This window comes from Acanthopagrus latus, chromosome 11, assembly GCF_904848185.1.
Source record: "Acanthopagrus latus isolate v.2019 chromosome 11, fAcaLat1.1, whole genome shotgun sequence".
Lineage (NCBI taxonomy): Eukaryota > Metazoa > Chordata > Actinopteri > Spariformes > Sparidae > Acanthopagrus > Acanthopagrus latus.
In genome coordinates, this window is record NC_051049.1 from 5,677,825 (window position 1) to 5,703,853 (window position 26,029).

At 40.9% G+C, this 26,029-nt stretch overlaps 2 protein-coding genes across 4 annotated transcripts in view; one reads left to right on the plus strand and one right to left on the minus strand.

Moving 5' to 3' along the window:
* On the plus strand, window positions 1-10,534 carry atp1b1a (ATPase Na+/K+ transporting subunit beta 1a). The gene is made up of 6 exons (XM_037114010.1): window positions 1-265; window positions 5,169-5,297; window positions 7,322-7,477; window positions 7,713-7,897; window positions 8,949-9,032; window positions 9,136-10,534. Exons 1-6 carry the CDS (start codon window positions 172-174, stop codon window positions 9,391-9,393), a joined length of 906 nt encoding a protein of 301 aa, XP_036969905.1. The 5' UTR covers window positions 1-171; the 3' UTR covers window positions 9,394-10,534.
* nme7 (NME/NM23 family member 7) overlaps window positions 10,477-26,029 on the minus strand; it is an 18,614-nt gene continuing 3,061 nt past the window's right edge. For all 3 annotated transcript variants that reach the window (XM_037114002.1, XM_037114004.1, XM_037114005.1), the window contains 10 exons: window positions 25,813-25,979; window positions 25,205-25,315; window positions 23,964-24,014; window positions 23,591-23,798; window positions 23,392-23,497; window positions 19,019-19,083; window positions 18,411-18,479; window positions 17,854-17,955; window positions 11,119-11,226; window positions 10,477-10,609 (listed from right to left, as the gene is read on the minus strand). In XM_037114002.1, coding sequence (XP_036969897.1) covers window positions 10,577-10,609; window positions 11,119-11,226; window positions 17,854-17,955; window positions 18,411-18,479; window positions 19,019-19,083; window positions 23,392-23,497; window positions 23,591-23,798; window positions 23,964-24,014; window positions 25,205-25,315; window positions 25,813-25,979 — 1,020 coding nt within the window. In that variant the 3' untranslated portion in view covers window positions 10,477-10,576. The remainder of the gene's footprint in view (window positions 10,610-11,118; window positions 11,227-17,853; window positions 17,956-18,410; window positions 18,480-19,018; window positions 19,084-23,391; window positions 23,498-23,590; window positions 23,799-23,963; window positions 24,015-25,204; window positions 25,316-25,812; window positions 25,980-26,029) is intronic.

Below are 26,029 nucleotides of genomic sequence, written 5' to 3' on the forward strand. Positions count from 1 at the left end.
TGTGTGTGGTACAATTGGTGGAGTCGGGTACGAAACTGTCCTTTCGCTTTTCCTGTGAGGCACAGTCAACACAGCGAGCTAAAAAGAAAAAAAAAAGAAAGAAAGAAACTAGCCAAACCAAACCGTTAACCGATTTTTGTTTTTAAAAGCGGGATATTACCGGGAGTTATTATGTCGGCAAATAAAGACAGTGACGGCGGATGGAGGACATTTCTGTGGAATTCAGAGAAGAGAGAGTTTCTAGGACGAACAGGGTGCAGTTGGTGTGAGTACCCCCCCATTTTCCTTGTTCAACTCACTGAATTAACACGCGCGCTGCTGTTTCTGTTTAAACACGACGGTTAAATAAACGTTGGCCTGCCGGACTGGAAACAGCCGTTGCTCAGTCAGAGCAGGCTTCTTCTTCTTCTTCTTCCCCGTCTCTCTTTCTCTCTCGCTCTCTCTCTCGTTCTCTCCATTTCCTGACTGTACAGGCAGCACCTGTTAGATCTCACTGCCTTTTGACATGCTGCGTCGTGACTTCGGTTTCTCAATGGAGGCTTGTGTGTAGAAGCTGAGTCCGTCACAATCAGAATAAACTCGTTTTTGCAGGGGATTTTTTTTTAAAGAAGAAGATAAAGGGGGGGGGACGAGTCCATCTCATAGAGTTCACTCAACAAGACGTGCTACAGGTCGAATGTGGAGAATATGGGGCTAATTATTAAGGACGAAAAAACAATTAAGTCGTGCTATAGATTATTTCTGCACTCACATGTTTGACTGGGAACATAAACTCATACTACTGCGATTTGGGTAAAAAAAAAATAGAGAGAGATATTTGTTTTTATGGTTAATACATTGGTGTGGGCAGTGATTACCAAAGGCGTAGCCCCACATCGGGCCATTCATTAATAAACGTCCTTTATGAAAAGGTCATCCTGAAGGACAGTGTGGTGGGCCAGGACTCCTCACCGAACCGAATGGTTAAAGTTGGGCTCGGTCGCTGTGTGCCTCACTGGTCCACCTTCTTCTATTTCAGCCTTCTGGTGAAGGCAGAAGAGAAACAAGTGGATTTTATACATTTTAATAATAAGATTAATAGCTTAATATGTGGTTCCTGTGTACAGGCCCGGTTCTGCTCCCCCCTCCCCACCTCCCTCCCCTCACTTTCACTCAAACCCAAGATTAATGGATCCAGCTCTTAATCGTTTTACCACTGTTTTCAATACTTTAAGACGAGGGAATGTTCGCCTAATACGGTCAGCAGTGCTTGTTGATTTGATGGGATAACTGCACGCCCATTATATACTACCAATTAAGCTCACTAAACCGTTTAGAGAAAAAGTCTAAATGGTGTTTTTTTTATTTTTTTTCTCCCCTCCTCGTCTGTGTGAGTCGCAGCCGGGTTCGGCCAGACACCGCTTGGCAACATGGTGCCGGGGAGCCGATCACGACTCACATGTCTCAAGGGCCGCCCCTCTCCATCTCCTGCTTATTTTTTCTTCCCCCTCTCTCTTTCTCTCTCTGAAAAAAAGAAAAGAAATGAGACGTTGGTCTGCACGTCCTTTGCCAGCTTATTTTTTTCTCCTCAAAGCGCAAACACGGCAGCTCAAATAAACAGTTTTAATGTGTGAGAGAGGCTCATTTTGTGTCGAGCAGTAAAATCTCAGTTACGTCGCTGTATATATAGTCTCGCCGTCACGGTCGATCTGCGCTGAACTGTGAATGGCGAGTTTATGGCGAAACTCACTCACAGGGGTGGAGGGGGGTCACTTTTTAAGGTGGAGATGAAATCCACCATACTGTGTTAGTGTAGTAATGTCACCGCTGCTGTTAGTGAGCGTGTGTCGTGAGGGAGAGTGATGTCGCACTCACTAAACAGCGGGCGCTGTGTCTGTGAATGCAACAGGTATGTCTGTGCCCTTGAGTTCCTGAAACGTTCACGGTCCGTCTGCAGCATTAAGCCTCATTCCAGATGCGTTCATTTACTAAAAGCTCATTTTAGTTGTGAACTAACTCACCACGTCATTTTGTTTCCAACAACGCGAAATGTAGGAAATGACGTCCGGTCAGAGTCAGACATGTCGCTCATTTCGTTCTCTGTCACAGTTTTTTTTTTTGTGTGTGTGTGTGTGTGAGTACATTCCGACATCTAAGACAGTTTAATCCGTCTGGAAATGTCACTGCGGCGCTGGTAAAAGGCGTCGACTTAGGCTTCAACAAAAGTGTGGGGACACGAGTGAGGTGTGAACGTGGTGACGGCCCCTTCACAACACGCTGCAGCAGTAGTCTGCTGGTGCTGCTGGTGGGGGAGGTGCTCTCCATTCAAACTCTGCCTCTCACCAGCAGCAGACCAGTTCCTGTGCTATTTACATGTCTTGGCAGCAGTGTTTATACCTGACATTTTACTGCTACAAAATGGTGTTATGTATCTAGAGCACCCACGTGCACTCACTCGAAGTGGCCTTTCTCATAAATCCCATGTAATCGAATGTAAATGTATAATGAAGCCCACATGGTTGTGCGTTGATCCAGCTAAGAATATGTTAACAGTCACGGGGAACTCAAATGGCTGAAACAGCGGATATAACTTCATGCTGTCTGGCACACCTTACTCCATGAGAAAAAGAAAATGTATTTGTTATGCAAATACTCCTAACCCTAACCCTCCATATGACAGGCGCTGATTCAAATGTTTCTTTTACTTCTGAGGCGGTCTACGCTAAAGAAATCACTTCTCTGGATTGTAATCCTACACATGTCGTCAGCACGAGCGGCTGTCTATAGTTTCCTCCTCAACAGGTGCATCTCGCTGCACTCCGGCTATGGTTGCACGCACTCATTAGAAAATAGCTCGCCACGCATTTCCATTGGTGGGCTCGTGCTGTGACAACCTGTATCCGCACTGGAACACACAGTCAAAGCTGATTTGGAATTTTTATTTAGAAAAAAGGTTCTTGACGTGTCCCAGCTTCTGCTGATTTTCTTTAGCTGTTAGAGGACAAACTGTTCCCTCTCTCTCATCATCTGAGCATAAAATGAGGGGATACAGCTCCAGGTCTCATGCGCTGGAAACACTGCTCATGTGTTTGAAATGCGAAAAGCAGCGGTATCAGAGTAACATAAGGCGTGGAGACGTAATCTATAGTCTGTTGGGGGAGATAAGGCTGTGGCGTTGAACCAGTTATCAACCCGCCAAACTGGTTTCACACTGGCCGATTGGGACATGCATCTCGCGCGGGGTGGGAAGACATTTTGGGAAGGCGCCACAACAACAACGGACAGATCAGGAACAATGATGAGGATGCTGCTGTCTGTTGGTGTTCACAATCAGAGACGGGATGATGCCAGATGAAGGCTGGTGTGATAGAGCAGAAATCTAACATCAAATGCCAAGTTTTCAATCATGATTTTTTTTTTGTTCATAGATTTCAAGGCCCTGTGTGCTGACTGGTCACACTCCTTTTAACAAGAACATAAATATACTGAATTTCCAGACTTTTCCTTCAGTCCAATTAATTGTTCGCATTTTCAAATGACAAAAAAGAAGAATAGCCAAATAAACTTATCATTGCAATAAAGTGGATGATTAATTTACTTTGTTGGCTTTTTTTAAGGCATACAGTAGGATCAGACTAAAAACTGTGAATTCTGGGTTTCATGTGAGCTCTGGTTGTTAGATACACATCTCACAGAAGATGTTTATTTTACTGGAGCCACATGCTGTTTCTGGTGTTACACTCTGAGATCACCACAGATGGAATACAGGCTACTTCATCTTAAAGTTGTAATACAGATACACTGTTGTATAGACAGTACAGTGTACCATCTACTAGGGTAATCTACAGGTGATCCAGAGTGAGCACACACATTTAAGTATCGACTCCTCCGACTGATCTTGACTCAAAGTAAGCAAAACACAAAATGCTAATTAGACTTTTGTGCCTACAACAACCGCATGAGCAAGACAAAGTGAGGCCTTGTTGTTCAGCGAAGTGACGGCAGAGTGTGTGTGTGTGTGTTTTTGCCAAACCTGCTGCAGAAGTGGCGGCACTGCGGGGGAGGGGTCTGCACGAGGGTGGCTGGGGTGCTAACCGGATCGACTAGTGACTCATCCAGTTTGAATTGAAATGGGCCCTCCTGCTGTTGCATAATTGGAGTAAATTTTAAATTAGGTGAATTCAAAAAAACGTTGGCATTGTTCTAAAGTGGCTTTCAAAGACGGGTAGGGGAGGGATCATGCTGGGTGGGAGCAGTTTTGTGGACTATCAAAACACAGTTGTGAAGGTTTTTCTCTCCTGGAGGTTCTATCTAAATCTTGTTTTTCTTTTCCTGTAACTTTTATTTTAATTGTTGTTTGTCCCTTTAACAAAAAAAACAACAAAAAAACTAAAAACAGATATGAGCCATACATTAAAAATGTTGTTGCGAAAGTGCAAACACGCTAGATTTATGACAGAACAAGGGTGATTCTTGTTATAACCTTATAGGTCCAAGATGCCTATTAACATCACAGTGTTTTAATGTGTTTAATAAGAGCACCATAACCACATATATTGTTGAATAATAAGTCATCATTTATTTTAACATGTTAAAAGAATGTTAGCAATTATAATATAATTATAATATAAAGGGTTAATTTACCTTGATAAGTAATTGTTCCCACGTTAGATCTGGTTAACAGTGACATAATAGGTAAGTTAAACTCAATGTGTTTTATAGTGCTAATTTAAACAATTCTAAGAAACTCATTAACTTTATGTTCTTAAATGTCCATAAACTGTTAAAAAGCTTCATTATAAGTGGCATTAAAGGCCTTTTAAGGTGAAGAATAAACGTGTTGATGTATATTATTGAGGCTCATAATGTTAGCATAGTCAACATTGTTTTTTCTGCTGTGAGATTGAAATCTAACTGCCTTTTATGAATCCATTAATCATTTGCTCTATGAATTGTAAAAAAAAAAAAAAGAGAATGATGAGAATGATAACGTGTCAAAATGTCAGACCAACAATGCAAACACCAAACGATTTCTGTTTGTGTGACATAAGACAGAAAAGCAGCAAATACTCACAGTTGAGAAGCTGAAATGTGTGATTTCTTTGCTCCATAAGTAACCAATATGGTATCTTGTTGCAGCTCTAATAAATTAACATAACTGATTAAATATACCTTTTCCCCCCCTGCAGTTAAAATCATCTCGTTCTACGTGATATTCTACCTATGCTTGGCTGGAATCTTCGTCGGGACCATCCAGGCCCTGCTGCTTACGTTAAGCAAATACAAGCCCACCTATCAGGACAGAGTCGCCCCTCCAGGTAAATACACTCGCCACCTTTTTACTTCTCTGCAGCAGTAATGCATGTTTCATTAGCTCATAACTGCAAACTGCTTTTGTTTGGGCTCTATGCAGTGTGTGGTTCATGTAGTTCAAATTGACTGTTGGGGTGTGCCTTTAAGCAGCTACTCTATCAGAAGTCTTTCTGACCTTAGATAGGTTCAGCCATTTTGTCCTTCACTCCTCTCAGCCAGTCAATGTTTCCCCCCTCAGGCTACAGGGGAACTGTTGTAGCTTACACCCATTGTGACTAAAACGATTCATGTGTGCTACGACTGTGTCACAGCCGACATGTTCAGATAAACACGCGAGGCAGCCAGAGTTTGTATTTCATTCTTTTAAAAAACATGATTTAGTGTTGTTGTGGCCACGAGGCAACCAAGCTTGTTTCTGTGGAGTCAAATTTGAGTCTTGTGAGATCATCAAACACCGCCACAGTCACGTTACGAGCGTTTTGAAATTTCTTGCAAGCTCAGAGACGGTGCAGATTTTAAGGGCCTGGCCTGATCTTGTTGTGCCAGTACTTGTTTGCACAGCACATGCTCTCACCCTGGCGGTATTTTTAGCAGTCATTGTAAACGACTGGCTTCATGCACTCGAGTTAGTTTGCCGGCCGTTTTGTCTGTCAGCCGTCCACGGCTGTTAAGAGTCAAAGAGCAGCCTGGCAGTGAAACAAGTGTGGAGCGCTTTGAGCTGAAGCGAGTTTCCAGTAGTGGCAAGATAAAGGAAGCAGGGAGTAGTTAGGTTTTTTTTTTTTTTTCTTCAGAGCTCAAGCCCGCCTCTCACTCTGGGGCTAAAAGTTTCCATTGTGAGAGAGACACACGTGAGAGTGGATGGGTGGGGGCAGGGGATTGGTGAACTTTCACAAGCCACTACTGAAATTCAAATGACTGACTGTTAGTTCTCTCTCTCTCTCTCTGTTGCTCAAACGCCTTGAATCTTTCTCATAACCACCACAGTAAACGAACAGATCAGCAAGAGGTGAGGCTGAGAGGAGGTTCATAAATGGCATATTTCCTTTCACTCCTCTTACCCATCTAATTCCCCTAACGCCACGCCTCACTGAGGCCCTGTGCACAAGGTCTGTGGAAAATTACTGCCATAAAGAGCTGACAGAGACCATCTGAGGAAATCCCCAAGACCCCACATTGTGTTGTCCTAAGATAATAGAGCAGAGACTCTCTCTGGGCACGACAAAGAATAGCTCGCGTGATAAACAGTGTAGCTCCTGTCAGGAATTTCACTCCACAGCACAGTTTTATTGTGTTCTTTTTTCTTTTTTTCAAGCCTTTGCGTTTAAAAGGGGCACTATGTATTTTGGGAGGAGAAATTCAAAGACATTATCAATGAAGTCCTAATGAAAACTCAAGAAATATTTATCTCCTCCATAGCTGAGTAAAGAAGCTGGTCTCAGAGGAAAATAAGGACCCCAGAACACTGTTTAAATCCAGAAAGGTGGCAGGGTCCGCCAAATATAATCAAGTAGGACAGTTTAAAACTGTGTTGTCCTTTTTAAGGTCAGTTTGTTTATTCAGTTCAGTTAAACATAAAAAGCTAATAATCAGTCACTGAAATCAATTTCTCTTCTGAGAAATCTTGCCCAAAACTTAATGTGTCATATCACAATATAACCATATCCAAAATGTAACATGATCAGTCATGATGAAGTTTTCCTGGTTTTAAAGGCTGCATTACACTAAAGTGATTGTTAACTCACCACACTGTTCTGCTTGTTCTATTACTTATCTTTATATCCTCACTACTGAAGATTATTTATCAGATCTGTCTTTGCTTTAAATTAATATTTTGTCACAGTTCAATAGTCATCCTTACACTATTGTTGCAATATCAAAGTATATAATCCAAAATGTTGTGGTTTATGATATTTTAAAATATGTATGTATGTATGTTTGTATGTATTGTGATATAGCCCAAAAACAAATGTTATCAGGCCATCAGTATTTCATTTTTATTTTGTCATTTTTTTCTTTTTGTGTTTTCTAGGTCTATCACACACCCCACGCTCAGAGAAATCTGAAATTTCTTTTATCAAGTCAGATGAGAAATCATACGAGAAGTATGTTGCCAGCATGCAGAAGTTCCTCGACCTCTATAACGAAACAATTCAGGCTGATGAGATGAAATATGAAGACTGTGGAGGCAAGTATAAGTCGATCATACAGGGATGGTTGGAGTGTCTGAGTGATGCCCGATGACGCAGCAGTAGACACTTACATTGATGTGTTTAAATAAATGAAAAGAAACATCAATCTGTCATTACTTTTAAACTATTAAAGTACATTTGGTAATCTAAAGTAGATACTACTGAGAACATGCTTGAAATTAAGACTAAGTGTTTGTTTTGAGGTCTAATGTGTCTTTTTACCATGTGCAGTTGCTCCTGCAACATACAAGGAACGTGGAAGTCTGGATACCGACCTAGGCCAGAGGAAAGCTTGCCGCTTCCAGAGGCGGTTGCTTCAAAGCTGCTCAGGTCTGAACGATCCCACTTTTGGCTTCCGTGAGGGAAAGCCTTGCATCATCGTCAAGCTCAACAGGATCGTCAATTTCAGACCAAAGGTAAGTTACAACACACCTAAACCACTATAGCTTTTCACACTTGCGGATATTCACGTTAGATAAAGGCCCAAGGAACCAAGAATAAAACAAAGTCGCAAAACCAGGAAGGCTTAAATGATTCAAGAATTCTTTAAAAAATAAAAATAAATTGTGATTTGTATTGTGAGGTGATAAATGAGACCTTCCTCTGCTTTGCTAGCAGGGAGCAACAGTAGCTAAGGCGTTTGCTAACAGAAACACTGGGCTTATGTAACATGCTCAGGCAAAATTATAATAACCATAATTAATAAGAGCTAAGTTAATAATTACTTCTCTGTTAACAAGCAAGGGAACACTTTATAAACCATTTATTAAGCAACTGTTTACTATTAAGTTGCAACTGATGTAAATGGTTAATAAATACTGTGTAGTTCATCTGTAAACATTATTTAGGAATCGCCAGTTGTGTTTATAAACCTTTACATGTGCTTAAAGATCCAGTGTGTAGGATTTAGGGGGATCTATTGGCAGGAATCGGATGTTTTCATAAGTCTGTAACCACCTTAAACCAACAATCGTGTCTTGGAACAAGACGCTAAGAAGAAGTCATGGTGGACTCCGCCATGACTGGACTTTTTAAGAAATGGTTTCTAAAGCATTTCATTGCTTAACTGTGAAATAACATTTAACTAAAGTTTAATGCATGCACCAGATTTTTTGAAAGAAGAAGAAAGTGTGCCAAAAAAATATAGTAAAAAAGTAAAAGACAGGAAACTTTTATCCATTTCTTTGTTTTGAATTTTCATGAAGAGTTTGACTATGTTGTAGGAATGCTATGCTAAATCACTGCAGTTAAGTAAGAGAAGTAACATTGCTGTTTTTTTTTTTTCCTGTTTGGAACCATGACCTGTTGTTTTCAAGGTAGTAACTTAAGTCAGAGTTGATCGAAATAAACTAAAGTATCTTTAATACAAGTTGCACCATGCGAAACCCTTGCACCATGCGAAACCCTTGCACCATGCGAAGTCACTTGCTCAAGATGTTGTTCAACCAGTCTCTCTCTTCTCTTTAGGCTCCCACTAACAATCAGTCCCTCCCAGAAGGTCTGCTGGGCAAACTCCAGCCCAATCTGATCCCCATTTACTGCAAAAATAAGGTATGCTTGATATGACGGGATCCGGCCATGTTTTCTGTACTAGCGTCAACTAGTTTGTCGGCAGTATTGGTGTTAATGCTCGAATTCAACCGTGTGTTTGCAGCGAGAGGAAGATGAAAGCAAGGTTGGCGAGATCAAGTACTTTGGCCTGGGCGAAGGCTTCCCTCTGCAGTACTATCCATACTACGGCAAGCAGCTGCAGCCCCAGTACCTCCAGCCTCTGGTCGCCATCCAGTTCACCAACCTCACTTTCGACACGGAGCTGCGCGTGGAGTGCAAAGTATACGGATCAAACATCGACTACAGCGAGAAAGACCGCTACCAGGGACGTTTCGATGTCAAGCTGACAGTCAGCTCGTGACCTCAGCAATGACGAGCACTCTCATTTTACAATCGAATAAAATGTAGAGAAAATTAAAAAAAAAACAAAAAAAAGAAAGAGTTCAGATAAAAACACCACTAGTCTTTGAACATTCATAATATACAGGACCTACACTTAATCTGTGTGCTTTACACCCGCTTTTCTGTGTGTTTGTCGAGGGTTAGAATGTAAAATACAAGAGTAGCAATAGCAAATATTTATTCTACTGTACATGAAAATATTCCTTGAGCCATGGGATGTGTTCATCTATTACTGTAAAACTGCAATTCCACTACTGACGTGTAGCGAGCTGTGTTTCTGTCCCCAAACTATCTCATCCTAACGTGGTTTCTATATATTTTTGGAGTGTCCAGTGCTGTAGTCTAGTCCTGTTGTAATCTCTTCTTCTCTGTCTTATGTCAGCTTTAGTGGTCCAAGGTGTGTGCGCGTGCGCTCGTGTTTTCCATGTGCAGGACTGTGTTAGATTACGTGAGTGTGTGGAGTGTGCGTGTTAATGTGCTCTGACTAACTGAAATACTAGCATGGTACTCTGAACCTTTTAAGGCCCATGTATGAGTAAATGACTGCGCTCCATGGAATCTGTTTTTTTGTGTGTTTCTTTACCCGAGTTGACTGTGGAAGGAGACGTTTGTACACATTTTTCTTTGTTGTTCACCTTTTAGCTGTAGGATTTATTGGTTTGATGACATTTCTGTTTGATACTCTTACATCTCTTCATTCTTAATTCATAGTGTAGAGCTTTGTGGGTCCAGCCTAGAAAGACTGTCACCTCCATGGAAACAGTGGCAACTCAGTGCTTTGAAATCTGTTTTTGCTGGAGACGTCACATGACTGTGATGCTACTTACTATTGAATGTTTTAGCCATTTTCATGGTGGAAGAATTTTATATTTATGCAGTTGTACATTTTTTTCAAAGTTTAATGTATGAATCCAATACCAAAGTCGCTGGTCAGAGAGTGAGAGAATATCAGAGGCAATGCAGTATCCCGTGTAATAAGATGTTTAGTTGGTGTGCAAATACTTAATTCAATGTTGAAGATCAAAAACACCTGTCAGGAGTCTGCTCTTGTCACTTTATTTAATCTGCATAAGGCTGAAACAATAAACAGAAAAATGAGACTGAATTGTCAAGTCTTTGAATATGTAGTTCTTCTTTTGCATTCATCCGTCCAAAATCTTGAAGAAGTACTGCACCTGTAGAGAGGAACAGAAAGTTAACATCAAAGACGGAGCCAGTCCTTCCTCACTGTGGAAGTTCACAGAGTAAATTCTCCTCCTGCACAAGCCTCTTTCTTGGCCACTGCGTCCCAGTCTAGGGAAAATGGCAGCTCAGTCAGTCACAGGCTAATGTTTAACAAGGAGGCATTTGTCCAAGCCACAGATCAGGAGTTTTCCTGAACAATGACGCTCGATGGGTCAGACCCACTCCCTGCAAAACAATGGTTTTGTTTCAAATTCCTCTGCCATTCTTGTTCTCCTCAAACCCAGTTTGAGCCGAGGTTGCCTCGGCCCACAGAGCGGAGTCATGAGACTCGTCTAAAGACACGGCTTCACAGAGTCGGGGGTTTTGTTCTTGCTGAGGTGGTTAGTTATGCATGACGCTGGGAGACAATGAGGAAACCTGTGTGTGTGGGATCAGAGGAGCTTCACATGACATAACGTGGGTGTTTTTTTACGGTATGCGTCTGTGACGTAGCACCCACCTCCAGGACACCGTCTTCAGGGAGGTCCGTACAGTGCACTGCGTTTTTCACTTTGTCTTTGCCATAAAGAGCGCGCAATGTGGTCGGTCGGAGATGCCGGGCAATTTCCTGTTGAATGAAAACATCTCGTCAGTCGTCTGATTAGCATTCAGCTCAATGGCACCAACATGGCACACTTTCTGTCCCAAATATCCGCTTGCTTGTGGATCTCAAAGTGGAGTGTTGAAACTGAACATCCTGTACTGTTGGGTGTTACTAAGTGATTACTCAGCGACTGGACATGTGATTGTGTGGAGGAAGTGACCAAATACTCAGCACATTTTTACACATCGAACACTCGATCACTTCCCATTTACTACCAGGCTGACCACGTGATCTCTTTTCTATTTGCTGCAGCTCTAGGCATACAACTTCAACACCCCGCAGTCTTTTACCACAACACATGACATTATAGAGACACTGAGTCCTCAATTTCTGCTTTTATCTTGAGTGTCTATTTTCTTTCAACATCAGACACTCCCAAGGTCAGCGCTGGGTTCTCTTGCCCTTTGCTACTTTGTGTCTCCAGGAAATGCAACCCTCCCACAGGGTCCACCATCAGGGGAGGGACATGTGAATAATTACCTCACCAAGACGACTACTAACCCTGTAGGAATGCAAGCATTATACACCATATAGTACCCCTGTCATATGTGAAACACCAGGGAAATAAGTGAACCATGTGACATGTTGAGCAGAAGGGTTGACATCAAAGTGACCGCACTTAAATCTGGTCAGAATGAGCTATGAACAAGTGAGTGGTGCGTTCACACAACACCAGCTCAGGACTGAGAAAAGAATCTGCTCGTGTTTTACGTCGGGGCAACATTTCCTATGACAACGTCCTTCTCCTCCTGTGGTTAATGAGAGCGCAACACAAAAGGCAGGAACAAGTTTCAAGGTCATCAATCAGCCCAGCCTTCATCTCCAAGCCATTCATCATATCTTTGAACAAAAAACTCCTCCAGAAAAACAATTCTTCCAGCTCAATGATTCTTCTACACAACAATGATTTGACGATAAATGAAAATCTTAATCTGCAAGGTTCAAGGATCATGTGAACTATGGATGACCTGGGAATTTAGGGTCAAACGAGTCTAAGATTAATTCGTTTGCTGAGGATGTCAAAGTAGGAAAATTATTAGTATTTTACTCACACACATTTTAGTTGCACCTTTTTCAAAATGGAAGACAAAGAAAGTTAGAGGGCAAAAAATGTCAGTGTTAAAAACTGAACATTTGTGAGCCTGACTTCACTGTGTGGCCCTTTCACAGCCTCTTTCAGGGCACTGGATCATTTTATTAGTAGGTAAATTGGCCCATTCATTAATTCTGTGTGTTGCCATGCACAGAAATACTCTTAATTCATTAAAAAGTTTCAATCCAGGCTGTTTTAGCAGAGAGAATCAAACTGACAACCTCTTACTATGATTAGAACAGTGTACTTTTATAGACATAATGAGTCTTGTTCAATTGTAATAAATAAATAAATAAGGTAGTAATGTAGTATCTTTTAAAATCTCTTTGTGACCTCTGAGCTTCCAGAAACTTTGATTTCACTGTCTGAGCTGAAAGGAGCCATTTTATGTTTTTTGTTGGTTGTTTTTAGACATTTTAAAACAAGTCTCCATCTTCTTCACTTTGTTTCAGAGAATGCGGAAACTATGTTTTGCCACGAAGCTCCAGAAATGTGTTGAGGACTATAAATCCTCACCTGACTTTCCATGAGCGTGGGGGGGTGATTAGATAATGAATGAATTTCCATTGTTGGGTGAACGTTTTCCTTTAATGTTCTGTAGCCTCTCCTTTTCGAGCCAGTATCAGAGAGGGATGAGGGTGAGGTGCTAAGTGTCTTGTGACAAACTGAGTCACGGTCGTCTGGTGACACAGCTTGGTAAATTGAATGCACGCTACAGGAGCAGCTCACAAAATCTTTTAGGAAAACTTCAAACTAGTTACAGTAACAGGAGATTTTAAACTCCACAGTTTGCCAACTGGTACAAGCATCAATCAGATTGCATCAGTTAAGAGGAAGGTGAACGAGAAGAAACAATAGCAGGATCCTAAAATGGCCGCTCAGTTGTGAGATCATCAGACATGTCTGTATTGTGTGTGTTTGTATCTCAGGAAACTACAGAACTATCTGAAAAGCGTCCCAGCCCAGCTCGTTGTCTCAGTGTCTCCAGGCCACATGAGACTAAAGCCAAAGATGGCTGAGGGGAGATTTACTCGGTGATAAAAGAATTCTTTGGTGCTCTCTGTAATTACATTAGTTACCCATGAGTGACCTGCAGTCAAGAGTTTAATTTGATTTTAATGAGTCCCCTAGTTTGCCGGACTGGTGTTCTCATAACCGAGGCCGGCTTCTGCAGACAGTAATGTCCAGGGCAGAGTGACCCGGTGGTTACATGAGCGACTGGCGATCCCAAAGTCTCACGTGTGATCCTTCATGCCTCGCTGACTGTCCGACCCTGCTGAAGTGAGGGAGACAAACGCTCACTTCATATATCCAACGATCACGCTAACTTTGCTCGAGCCACTTAAAAAAAAAACCCAAAGTAAAATCCTAAAGTGCTACTCATAACCTTTTCACCAGGTTTTTGATATTAAGGCTTTTGGTCGACTTTCCAACTTAATCAAAAACCTGCAAACTGAGACGATGTCACAAGGTTTATTGTTTAGCATTTAAACAATTGGGCGGTAAAATAAGTGCACCATCCACGCCTGTAACAAATCTTTTACCTATGAAAATACACTGATGTAATATTGTGTGGGGATGAATTCAACTTTTCAAAGATTTTGAGTTACATTCGGTTTCAAATAAAGCAAAACAGTCTTAATTTTAAAAAGAAAACAAAAAACATTTTTATCACATGTTCATTTTGAATTTGTCTACAAACGGCTCGCAGAGAGTTATTATAAGAGTTACAAGCCTAGTGGTTGAGGTCTAGGACACTTCATCTTGTTATCACAGTTTACAGCCTTGTTGGAATCTTGTTCCTTGTGTTTCATGACTTCATACAGCCTTTAATTATTTTATTGCTCATCGATGCCCCAACTACTGCAACCATCTCTTAGCACCTTGCGCCTTATGTTTATTGCACATACAGACTGATAGACCAGATAAAGAAATGAAAACATAAGCCTACTGTCAAAATAGGAGCTGCAAGGATTTGTTGGTGAGTCTTGGTAATATCCCGTTACATTTCTGCTCCACTCAGATGTATCATCTAAAGGTACCAGACCATACTGCGCTAAATTTAGCTTGGCGGTCACCGGGGTCAGCTGATACGCCTCTCCACAAAAGCATTACATGGATGGGTCAGAAATCAATGGGAAAGTTATATTTTTAACCAGCGTGACGCAGGGATAGCATCCTAGCCTCGTGTAACAGGAAGCTCAGGCCTATTTGATGATCTCACACACTCATCATCTACAGTAAAACAACTTGAGGTAACTCAGCAGTGGGGGGCCACCTATGATTTATTATGGTGCTGATTTAAAGGGGAAGCGTTAAGTGTCACATACAGACTATAAGACGATGAAACACGATGGGAGAGGGTAAAGAGCACAGGGAGGGGTCAGGACTGGCTATCAGAGAACTGCTGTGTCTGTCCACTGTGATATCAGGACACATCACAAGACTGAGCGCAATCTCGTGACTGAGAGGGAGCAGCGCGGGGCAGCCGAGGGTGTGGAGGTGTGAATACATGACGATCCTTAATAGAAAGATACACGGCGCCTAGTCAAAAGGTGTCAAGTTTCTTCTGTCACATATTTTGATGTTTCTGCTCTCCTCTGGGAGGGAATGTATCAGGTGAATTGATCTGCTGTCTACTTTAACATGATTAAGTGTATTAATTCCAGCCATTCAGCTGTACAATCATGGGTTTACTTACACAAGACCTGTGTTGTTTATAGATTAGTCCTTAGTCAAATGGAAATAATCAATAGCCCTTAACTTTTAATAAACATTCTGACCTCTTCATACAGTCCGGCCTCACACAGTTTGTCCAGTCCAGTGTGTCGGCCTGATAATGACGTCTGGAATGTCTTTACACGCTGCTTCTGACAAGAAAAACGTACTGTACTTTGGTACTCAGCAGAACAATGTTACATGGATGCACTTGTGCCCTGTCAGCGAGTCTTGAACACGCTGATCTGGTCTGCAACATTTCTTCTCTCAGACCTCAGTGCTGCTGTGACTTTCCATTTATCTTGAGGATCAAATGACTGAACTGCGCTGAAGAGTAGGAGTGCTAATGTTGAGGTTATTTGTCAGACAATACTGAGGTGAGACCGAGGTCATGGAGCGATGACACCTCTTCACCTCGCGGTTAGTCACTGGAGTCTGAAGCAATCACAGAGCTTACAGCTGCTTTTAATGGAAGAAGAAGGCTGTGAATAAATTAACCTCTGACACGAGCCTGAGTTATGTACTGCAGAATTTAACAAGAGACACTAAGGCTGTCAAACGTATGGATACTGTTCATTACCACATGTTCCAGACGTTCCTAAAAAAAATTTAAAAATCCTACTTTTGTGTGCCAGAGATTTTTTTTTTTCTTTTTGCTGCGGTATCAAAAATCATTGGGTTAAGTTACTTAGTCTACAAATTATTTCTGGAGCGTCTCGGCTAAACTATGTTGCAGAATTCTGCTGAAACAGATGGAAAAAACAACAGGAAAAAAGGTCAAATTTCTCCAAAAGCTTGTCCAGCGTAAGTCTCCAGATGCCCCAAAATCACAAAATTGATTTGAAAATATGTTATTATATATGTTACTCTTACATTAAGTCTTTAGCTGCTAAGCTAACAGTGTTGGCATCCAGTCGAGGGAATAAATAACATCTGTTTGAATCAATATTGTTTCTTTTTTTCAGTTGTTTTTTTTCTCCACCTGCTTCTACCATACTGTGTTTCTGTAAAGCTCCAGAAATGTTTTTGTGGACTATGACGCTTGAGTGAGTATACAATGACTGAACTTAGATTTTTGGGTGAACTTCTCCTTTAACTTCAGAGCTGGAGTTTTCCATGGCAACAGGATGCTATTCCTCTTTATTCAAACAATTGGGAATACAAAATAACTAAGTTAGTTGACTAAAAATAACCATAATAATATTTACAATATAACAACAATAACTGGGCAATTATTCACAAGCTCTTTTATAACTTTAAATAAACTGTTAAATAAACGGATGCTATTGAGAACATTCTGCTTTAAGTATTCTAAGTATTAAAACCAAACCAGGGGCAGATCGGGGGAGGGTAACTAATAAACTAACACAGGGCGGTTGCAAAGGCTTAATTATTTTGGCATCAATGAGCAGTTGCAGGGTGGAGAGTCATGTGACATGGAAATCATTATCTAATTAAGTAACCCTTTCCCTGCTCTGTGGCTGCACAGTCAGTGCCATTGTGACAGTGGCCCGGGAGGTCTGATGGTTAAAAACAGAAAGCACAACACACGAATACATGAATCAAACTAGAATGTCACTACGTGGAGCGCATACGTCTGCCACGGCCCACCGGTCCACTTCAATACAATCAGGCCTAATCTAATATCCTATTTGCTGCTGTATAGTGGATGAAAAAAGACTCCCCTCTTTGAAAAACTCATTTAAATCAGCTAGATCTGGATTTTATCAAATTGCACTCGCTCAGAGATACCGGCCACCTTAATACGCCTCATTCTTTCCACGAAGATCCATGCATTATTTATCAGACAGTAATGAAAAAGTCGGAAAACGCCCTGTCTGGCAATGTTAAAGAAAATGGGGAAAAACTGCAGCGGAATTGTGCAGGTGTGTACTCCCTCGTTTCTCTGGTGGCTGAACAGTGATTGGGGGCAGAGCGTCTTATCATTAGATTTCACAGCACGCACTGGCACAGCCCTGCAGCACTGCTTCCACAACACACACATGCACACACACAGACAAGTTTATTTCACGGGCCAACTCTTTTATCTTATCAGATAAGCCCTAAACTCTTTACAATGTGCACTCAGCAAAGACTAAAACAACACTCTCCGATTCATCACCCGTTTATTTTCTGTCTGATTCAAAACCAACAAGTGTGAATTACTTTTCATCCAACTTTGAACCAATTTGACCAATTTACCAACCAGGTAACGTGTAAAAATATTGGGCTCCTCACTCATCTGGCGTCCAGCTGGCAGGCTTAATAACGTCTGACCAGATGTGTCCCAGACTGAGATGACGTACTAAAAACCTCAGCCAGACTTACAGAGTACAAGACGGAGAAAGTGTAACTGGCTCCACATTCACACACGACTGAAACCATAAAGGGCGACCAAAAAAAGCCGAACACTGCTGATGCTTTTAAAGGCTCAACAGAAGCAGAAATTGTGTAATTTTTAAAGTCATGGACTAAATATTACAGACTATTTAACAAATGTTTAATAAATGTTTGGATTTAATGCAGGACTGTTGTATCAGGCTGCACTGGTTTTAGCAACATGCACTGGAAGCTGTCGAGATCTGTCAATATCTTTTCTTTTGCTTGTTGCATTTGAAAAAACCTCAGTTCTAAAAGGAGGATGATGGACAGAAAATCATTTACAGACGATGTGGAATTTCACCACATTCAACCCAACTTTTGACATTTCACTGTTCAGACAGGCGTCTAGTTTAGAATATAATGAGGAAGAAAATAACACTGAATACGATTTGACTCACTGGATCGGCAGGCCCGCAGAACTCCCTGAATGACTGCGGTGTGTTGCTGCCGTGGATCTCCAGAACCATGCAGGGTCCAGAACACAGCTCGGTCACCATACTCTGCAGGTAGAGAGTCGGGTCAGAACCATCAATAATGAATGATTCCTTTTAGTTTATTCAACTTGAGTTGATAGTTATGTCACCGATAGTAAACACTGAAATGTTTTACATACCATTTATTAAGCAGCTGTTTGTCACATCTGATGTTATAAATACTATTAATAACTATAAATAATAAATACTATGAATACTAAAAACTATGCATTTACCCTTTATTAATAACACAGTCAAAACTGGAATAATGACTGTGACACATTTGTAATCAAATTAAAAATTAAAGTAATGATAATAATGTGCATCAACTCAACTACAATGAACTAAATCTGAGAGATTTTTTCGTTCTTCAGAGAAAAGCTCAGACAGTGTTTGTTATTCAATCATCAAAAGTAACAACTCACAGAACTGCGATGCAGGTGCTTGGAATGATGGCACAACAATGTAGTGTTTATACTCACGGGATATTCTGTGACAACACCTTTGTAAACTTCATAGAATTCTTCTGCATTTGCCCGGTCCACATTGAACTGTGAAAAAAAAATATTACTCATGAAAAACAGGTGCAAAAATGACTTTGTGTATATATCTGTGTATGTGTATGTGCTTTGAAACGTGACACAAGTTACATAATCCCAAAAGACCTTCAGTAATTTCCGTGAAAAATGACAGATGATTTTCATTGATGTGAAATCACATTCAGGCACTGCATGAATTGTTAATATGCTGTTTTCTGTTATTCCCATTAAAAGCACGCTCGCATTTGTTCACAGTCACAAAACTCTGATTGATTTATTTTTGGCCTACAGCCCAGATTGTGCATCACATCTGATGAGGCAAAACAAATGGACAGTGAACGGTCACTGTCTGCAGCAGTGACACTGGGGTCAATTATGAGGTCAGGTTGGATCACAGAAAGTCAATACAATGCGTGTATTGATTACATGAGTACAGCTTAGATAAATGGGCATAAGAGCCAAAAACTCATATTTTTGTTTGATTAGTTATCATGAGCACAGAGAAACAATTGCAATTAAAGCACATGCAAACTTATTTGTTAAACTTTTACCATCTGAAGGGCTGAGATTTCAAATCCGGCGTCAGATATGGAGTTCAGGATCTTCCCAGTCAGACCTGCAGACACATCAAAGCTGTTCATATCTATGAGCTTTTATGATGCGGTTTACACAGACTGACAAGGAAGGTGTTTAGTGAGTCAATAAACTCTTCAACAAGATCCTAAGTGGAGGATTTCTACAACAGCAGTCACAGTCAATTTAAAGATATCCTCAAGACAAAAGTTGTCAAATGTGTGCTTACATGGTTTCTTCAGTTCAGTTCAGTTTTTTGAAAATAAAATTACAAAATACATGCATACAAAATGAAAAAATCACCTAGCTAGCATTAGCAACACTGACATTAGAGAACATTAGCAATATAAATGCTAGCAAGTGTTTGCAACGTTAACATTTTCTGGTCCGAACTAGTGGCGTTGTAACGTGAATGCAATGGAAGGGGAGTTGGAATGTCACATTTAGTAATAATAACTTATCTAAAATCCTTAAAATGGCACCTATTCCTTGTAATTGGTTAAGAATTTATAAATATATGAATATTTTTTCACTGCTTGACCTATAATATCACCCACTTCAAAGTCTGTCATTTGGTGTGTGTGCACGAGCGGCTTCAAGTCTCCACGTCACACTTGTGTTTGCTGAGTGTTATTAGGTATTTATGATGTCACAAATCATCCTCATAGGTCTGTCCCATAAAATCTGATATTCCGTGAGCACATAGAAAATTCCTACTTCAGTACATTAATGTGAAAACAGCCTTCTAGTTTTGAACTCTGCACAAACATCATTCGACACAGTGAAGCTCAAACGTTAAACTGTAGCAACAAGAAGAAAACACATTTATCACTGGAACATGAGGACATGAAGTGAAATAGTTCCTATCACAGGAAGAAGCTAATAACATCACTCTTGTTTAAATAACATGACTTATCATTAGTCACTGTGCAATGAAGCCATCATAATGCCCCTATTCAGATATAAATCTTGTCTTTTGTTGCAGTAACCTTAGATTGTAGTGTCTCCTCTGGACAAAGGTTATCTTACAGATGTCCTGTGTTTTAGATTAGAGGACACGTTCTTGTTTTCGCCCACACAGTCAACACTTTAAACGGACAGATACAGAGCTGTGCCTCCTGTCACTGCCGTACGGTGGAGTGAAAATGGTAGAACCACAGTGACGAAGGTGCACCAGTGACAGTGAAGGTCAGACGGTTGCAGACACATAATTGAAAGATGGCGCCAGTCTCATAATCTCAGTCTGACATCCTGATAAATAAGTAGGCTGTGTGCTCGTCAGGCAGGCTAGCAGGTGTCTACATTTTCCATTAGTCCTGCTGTGCATAATCATGACTTCCCGTCTGGACCAGGTGCTACCGCCGGCAGTGATCGGTTTCGCTTTTATTTGGGTAATGGTTTGGTCACGGTCCACTTATATGTGTGTGTTAGGTAAGAAACCACCTCCCCAGCCTGACGAGGATAGGTAGGCACACTCTCAGTGCAGCTCCCAAAACAGCTGGTGCTGTTGCTAGGAGATCCTATTCTGGGTGCCTGGCAACAGAAGCTTCTCTATTCCAGTCATGTCTGAGTACGTTTTCAGTCACAACATTGCCGCTGTGATTGGCTGCGGCCTGTACACGTAGCCGTAGCGTAATTTGTCCAGTTAAGTGGTCTTCAAAGGTGATCTAATCAAGCTTTTTGGTACCATTTGTCTTTGAACAGACAGTCAATCCCAGTCTGGGCACAGCCAGCCAATCCCCTCACACTGGGCTCTATTTCTGGCTCAGACCAGAGGTGTCACCTGACAGTCAATGCATTCTCACATCAAAACACTGACAGTCTTATAATTTGAATAATTTAGGACCTTTTTAAACCATCACTCCAAATTCTTGCAATTAAGCAAAATAACATAAAATACAAAGCCAGACATTAATCTCATGAGCTCAGTTTTTGCTTTTCCTACAATCTCTGGAGACTTTCCAAAACACCCTTTTGGTAAAAACTGACAAAAAATGAACAAAGTCTGGTAGATGAATGCCAGACCGGTCAACTAACAACTGAAGTAGATGGAGACTTGTAATCACGTAGTCCAAGTCTACAGAGTCCCCAAAAGCTTAAACTGTATCTGAAGTGTGTGCACAAGCTCTACCGTGTGTCAAAGAGGTAGCTGATGGGCTTAAAGAGACTTAACACGTTGTATGGGGCTATTTCATGTTTTTTTTTTGTTGTTGTTGATTTAATTTATTTTTTTAGTAGTTCCTATCTGTTTCAGATGTTTAGGAGAATGATGCAACGCTGTTTAGCTGTGAAGCCCCAGAAATGTTTTGTAGACTACAAAACTTCACCTGACTTCCCATCGACTCGAGGATAACTTGTTCATGACTGAACTTCAATTTTTGGGTGCACTTATCCATTAATGAGTCTGCAAGGATCATGGTCTTAGTGAGCAAAGGAACTTATACTGTAGACAGTGCTGCCTGCTTGAAATTATGTCTTTTGCAAGGAAATATGTATTTAGCTGCCAGAGACCACAATGAGCCCAGAAATATTTGTGGCTGGACATTGTGCGGTTACACTGACTCCTCCTCAGACGCAGTAAACAGTAGAAAAGCTGTGATGAATGTGATGTACTTTTCCATCAGGAGAGCATAAATAATTAAAAGCTCAACAATGAAGTGCCGTAACCTGTTTGTTTAATCAGACGCTTGTTGTGGCTGTATGATTAAACACACAGGTTACAGCTCAGACACCATCTGTGTGTACTGTAGATAATAAAATGATAATGGTCATGAAGCACACTATTCAAACACCCATCCAAGTAATTACCTCCATAGTTTTTTTTTGTGTTATGTTTTCTCTCTCATAGAAATTTCTCACGCTGAACAGTTAAACATGTCATAGCAAGAAAACCACTGAACCACAAACTTTTTGATGGCGTCAGTCCAGTGAGGTGGGGCAGAAAGTCACACCTTCAAGGAGCACACACAGCGCCAGAGTCTGAACACAGCTTGGTATCAAACAGACATTATTATGTTTTATAAAGTCAAAGTGTCCCGCCATGGAAAAGGCATATACACTGGAAATAAAACAACCCCCAAGACATAAATTCTATTTATGGTGTCTTTTCTGCTGGGTCTGTTTTGAATTATGTTGCTTCCTCTCTGGTATTCCTTTTGAGTAAACATTGCAAGCAGTGATGTTCATCTCCCGATCAAAATGTCGTCTCAGCTCGCTATGTGCTCAGGTTATTCTCATCTGATTTTGAGAACGGTTCCATGATGTTGTGTGTGCAGTGCTAGCTGATGCTAAATAAATATGCAAAGGATGCAGAAAGCATATAAATATTTATGGAATCTAAATAAAAACCTGCTCAAAATCATATACCACACAAACTACCATTAAGGATAAGTCCTCAAATCAGAAATGAAGAATAAAATAATATATGTATGGGACCACAGTGAATTGCCTTTGGACTAATACGTCCAAAACAACCAGTCCAGGTCTTTCCTCCCTAGTCAACAACTTTCTGTGTGCATACTTGAGCCCTGTCCGGAGGATTTCACATTTCACAGGTCAGAGCTCTAGTGGCATGCTCCATGAACAGGGATCAGGGGCGGGCAGGGATTTAGAAAAAATCCAAAGGCAAATTCGGTAACTATGTAGTGCCACTGTGTGACACAAACACGTTCAATAGCCAACAGTGGACGGGGAGAAATAAGTATACTGGATGTATTAACGGGTATGTTCACATAAAAAAAAAAAACTTCAGTCATTATCTACTCACCCTGATGCAGATGGAAAGTCAAGTAATTTTTCTTTGCCTGCAAAAACATTTCTGGTGCTTCACAGCAAAACAGTGCTGCAGCATTCTTCTAAAAAAAACCTCTAGTAGATGGGGACTTGTTTAAAAATATAAGAAAATAAAATAGCTCCATACAGCTTGTCCAGCATGATCCCAGTCTCGGGAAGCCCAAAGATTCCAAATCTCTTTGGAAAATACAGTGTTTATACATTTTTTTAATCTGAAATCTTCACTGAGGCCACGAAGCAACTCTGACGTGTCTGAAGCCGGTGCATGTATTTGATCTCATGTTCAGGGTGTAACATCTTTTTAAATCTACTTCATTTGATTAGGAGAATGCTGCAACACTAGTTTTCTGTGAAGCTGCTGAAGTGATCTGGAGAAGAGGAAACTTCACCTTACTTTCCACTGGCATGAAGGAGAGTAGATAATGTCTGAATTTTCAATTTAGAGTGAACCTATCCTTTAATAGACAGACAGACACAGACACAATAGACACAAAACAATAGATTAACTGATTATATAAGTGTTGTCTTCAAACAGATGGATGTACTACATGTTCCCTACCTTCTGATACGGCATGAGGTTTGATGATGCAGCATGTGCAGTCTGTGTAGATGGCTGTATTCGAGGGACCGATGCCAATTGTGGAAGGGAAAAAAAATTCAAGTTCCTAATAAAACAAACAGAGTGAAAACAGTTTTCTCAGAGTGCTTGGGCACATATGAACATGATTCAGGCTTACAGGCTAGCTTCACATCCTTACTCTTGCTGCTGCAGCAAGTGAGTCAGAGCCATGTCCGACATTTTTGATGCCATCTGTTCCAAACTGGGCACGGACACTCTGCGGTGCCTCCTTCCGCGCCACAGCGGAGTCTGCAGGTCCCAGGAGCCTCCTCCAGATAGACATGGCCTCATCACCCATCAGCTCCATGGCAACCACAGGGCCCGAGGACACAAACTGCACCAGGTTACTGCGAAATGGAGCAGCGGCGGAACCAGCAGTAGGTCAGCTGTGTTAACTATGTTTTAAATGTCACTACAATGTCATTAGGATTATTGTCACAGGTTCTGTTAATGATATGTTCTCTGCCGGCTCACACCTGCTCAAAACTGGCAAATCATTTACAGGCACTCACTTGAAGAACGGCTTTGACTGATGTTCCACATAAAAGTCTGCTGCTTGGCTCCTGTAATGCAAGAAAACCATAAACCGCGGAGTTAATGAGTGGCTACATTATCTTCGATGTGAACTCAATGTACTACCGACAAAGTCATTTACAGAGGTCAATAACATCTCGAGAAAGAAGAAAATTGTGTGGAATGTGTCTGATTTGATTTGAAAGATTTTAGCGTCTTATTTTAGCCTCTTAACTGTTAGGGGAAGGATGGGTCTGATGGGATTGTGTTGACACTTGATAACCTTTTACCAATGTTCACGATTAATAATTTATCAATTAATTGCAGTCAAGACTTTAACCAGTCAAAAATGTATTTACCAACAAACAGGGATGGGCCCAAAAAATCTTATCACACAAATTAGAGATACTTACTTATTAAAGGCATAAAAATCCAATACAAGATACTGGATTGAGAAAATGTATTTTAGGGGCGATATGTAGTTTAAAACATTCAAAACCTAAATTAACATGCATTACCAACAATGTGTGGAGAAGAGACAACTTGATTTATCGTCTACGTCTGTGTATAGTGTTGCAGAGTTACTCCTCTGGTGTCATGAGCTCACAGTTTGACCTGCTAGCAGCACGGCTAACTGAGGTAAAAAACTAAAAGCAGCTGAAATTAGCAGCCGTCTGTGATCACTCCGATGTGCTGCCCCCTATCTGTTTGGAGTATGAACTCAACAAGTGGCCAGTTATTACAAAATTATGGTATACTGCGCCCTTATTCAATCAAGTTTGATAACCCGAATAAAGAAAGTAACCACAAAAGAAAACACAACACTAGAACACTAACCCTGACCTCAGTATTTCATTTTCGTACTATCTTTTAATACACGCTAATGTCAAAGGTAAAAGTCTGGCATTCAAGTAAATAAAATTACAGGAACATTTATCAGCAAGTATAATTAGCATCAAGAGAAAAAAGTGCTCACATGCATTGCTTTATCTGATACTGCGATGGTTTGATAATATCATTGCACCATGAATGAGCTCCTGATAAAAGTGTTAATTAAATGCCAAACCTGTCTGCCACTTGGCTCACCATATGCTCCCAATGTGTGTGACAAAGCACAGCCATCCATCTGTTGGTGTGACGACACTGGCACCAAACGCCCTGTGTCTCCCTCTTGCAGTGGAGTTTGTCTGATGCATTACCACAGTATGTTCAGTATGTCGCATTGAGCCATTGACCTTACCATGTAAGCTTTGTCATTTTGGCTTTGGTCACAATCAGGTTGGAGGCGTAGATCGATTCAAGGACATCTCCGATCTTGGTAACAACATCTGGCTTTATAAAAGCAAGAGTTCTGGAAAAATGGAGAGAAAGGCAGACAGATAAGACAATAAAACTCACACTGTCACACTTACAACAATGAATGTATTCAGATGTGTTTTATCACATGCAAGGCCCATTATTATTACCTTAATGTGTACTTAAACTGTGTCCACAGCACAGAGAAAAGCCAAACGTTGGTGTTTGATCAGTTTAGTTTTCTTATTGCTCTAATACTGCCTGATTTGGATTGTTTATATTAGTTCTTTAGTTTGTGGCTAATTCCTTCAAAGAGGCTCTGTGGAACTTTTGTGTTCTGCTGGAAGCTGATCGTTACTTGATGTCCATTTCTAATCTAACGTTAGCTACCTTCACAAAGAAATCAACAAGATGATTAAAACATGTAAATCTAAAAAGATCCTATTTTAGTGATGAAAATAAATGCTGATGACGGTGTTAAATAATCAGGAGCAACAGCTGTGAGGTGTGAAACTGGAGAGAAACATGCAAAGACAAGTCGCACAACCATACCTTTCTTTTTTGCTGCCCAGTTTGTTTGCTGTGTACTGATCGCCATAGTCTATCAGATTGAGCTGTCGTGAGAACACGTTCACCCGATTCCCGACGAACAGGTCCTCTGGATGGAGGTGCTCATATTTGGTCCGTCTTAAAAATATTCTCTGGTTTTTCACATCAAACTGACAATCAAAACAAAATTTGCAGTTTGTTAAATCAACTAGTTGCTGAC

Coding starts and splice junctions, on each gene's coding strand:
- atp1b1a (XM_037114010.1), top strand. CDS start 172: ATGTCGGCAAATAAAGACAGTGACGGCGGATGGAGGACATTTCTGTGG. Junction 266..5,168: donor ACGAACAGGGTGCAGTTGGT/GTGAGTACCCCC, acceptor CCCCCCCTGCAG/TTAAAATCATCTCGTTCTAC. Junction 7,898..8,948: donor TCGTCAATTTCAGACCAAAG/GTAAGTTACAAC, acceptor TCTTCTCTTTAG/GCTCCCACTAACAATCAGTC.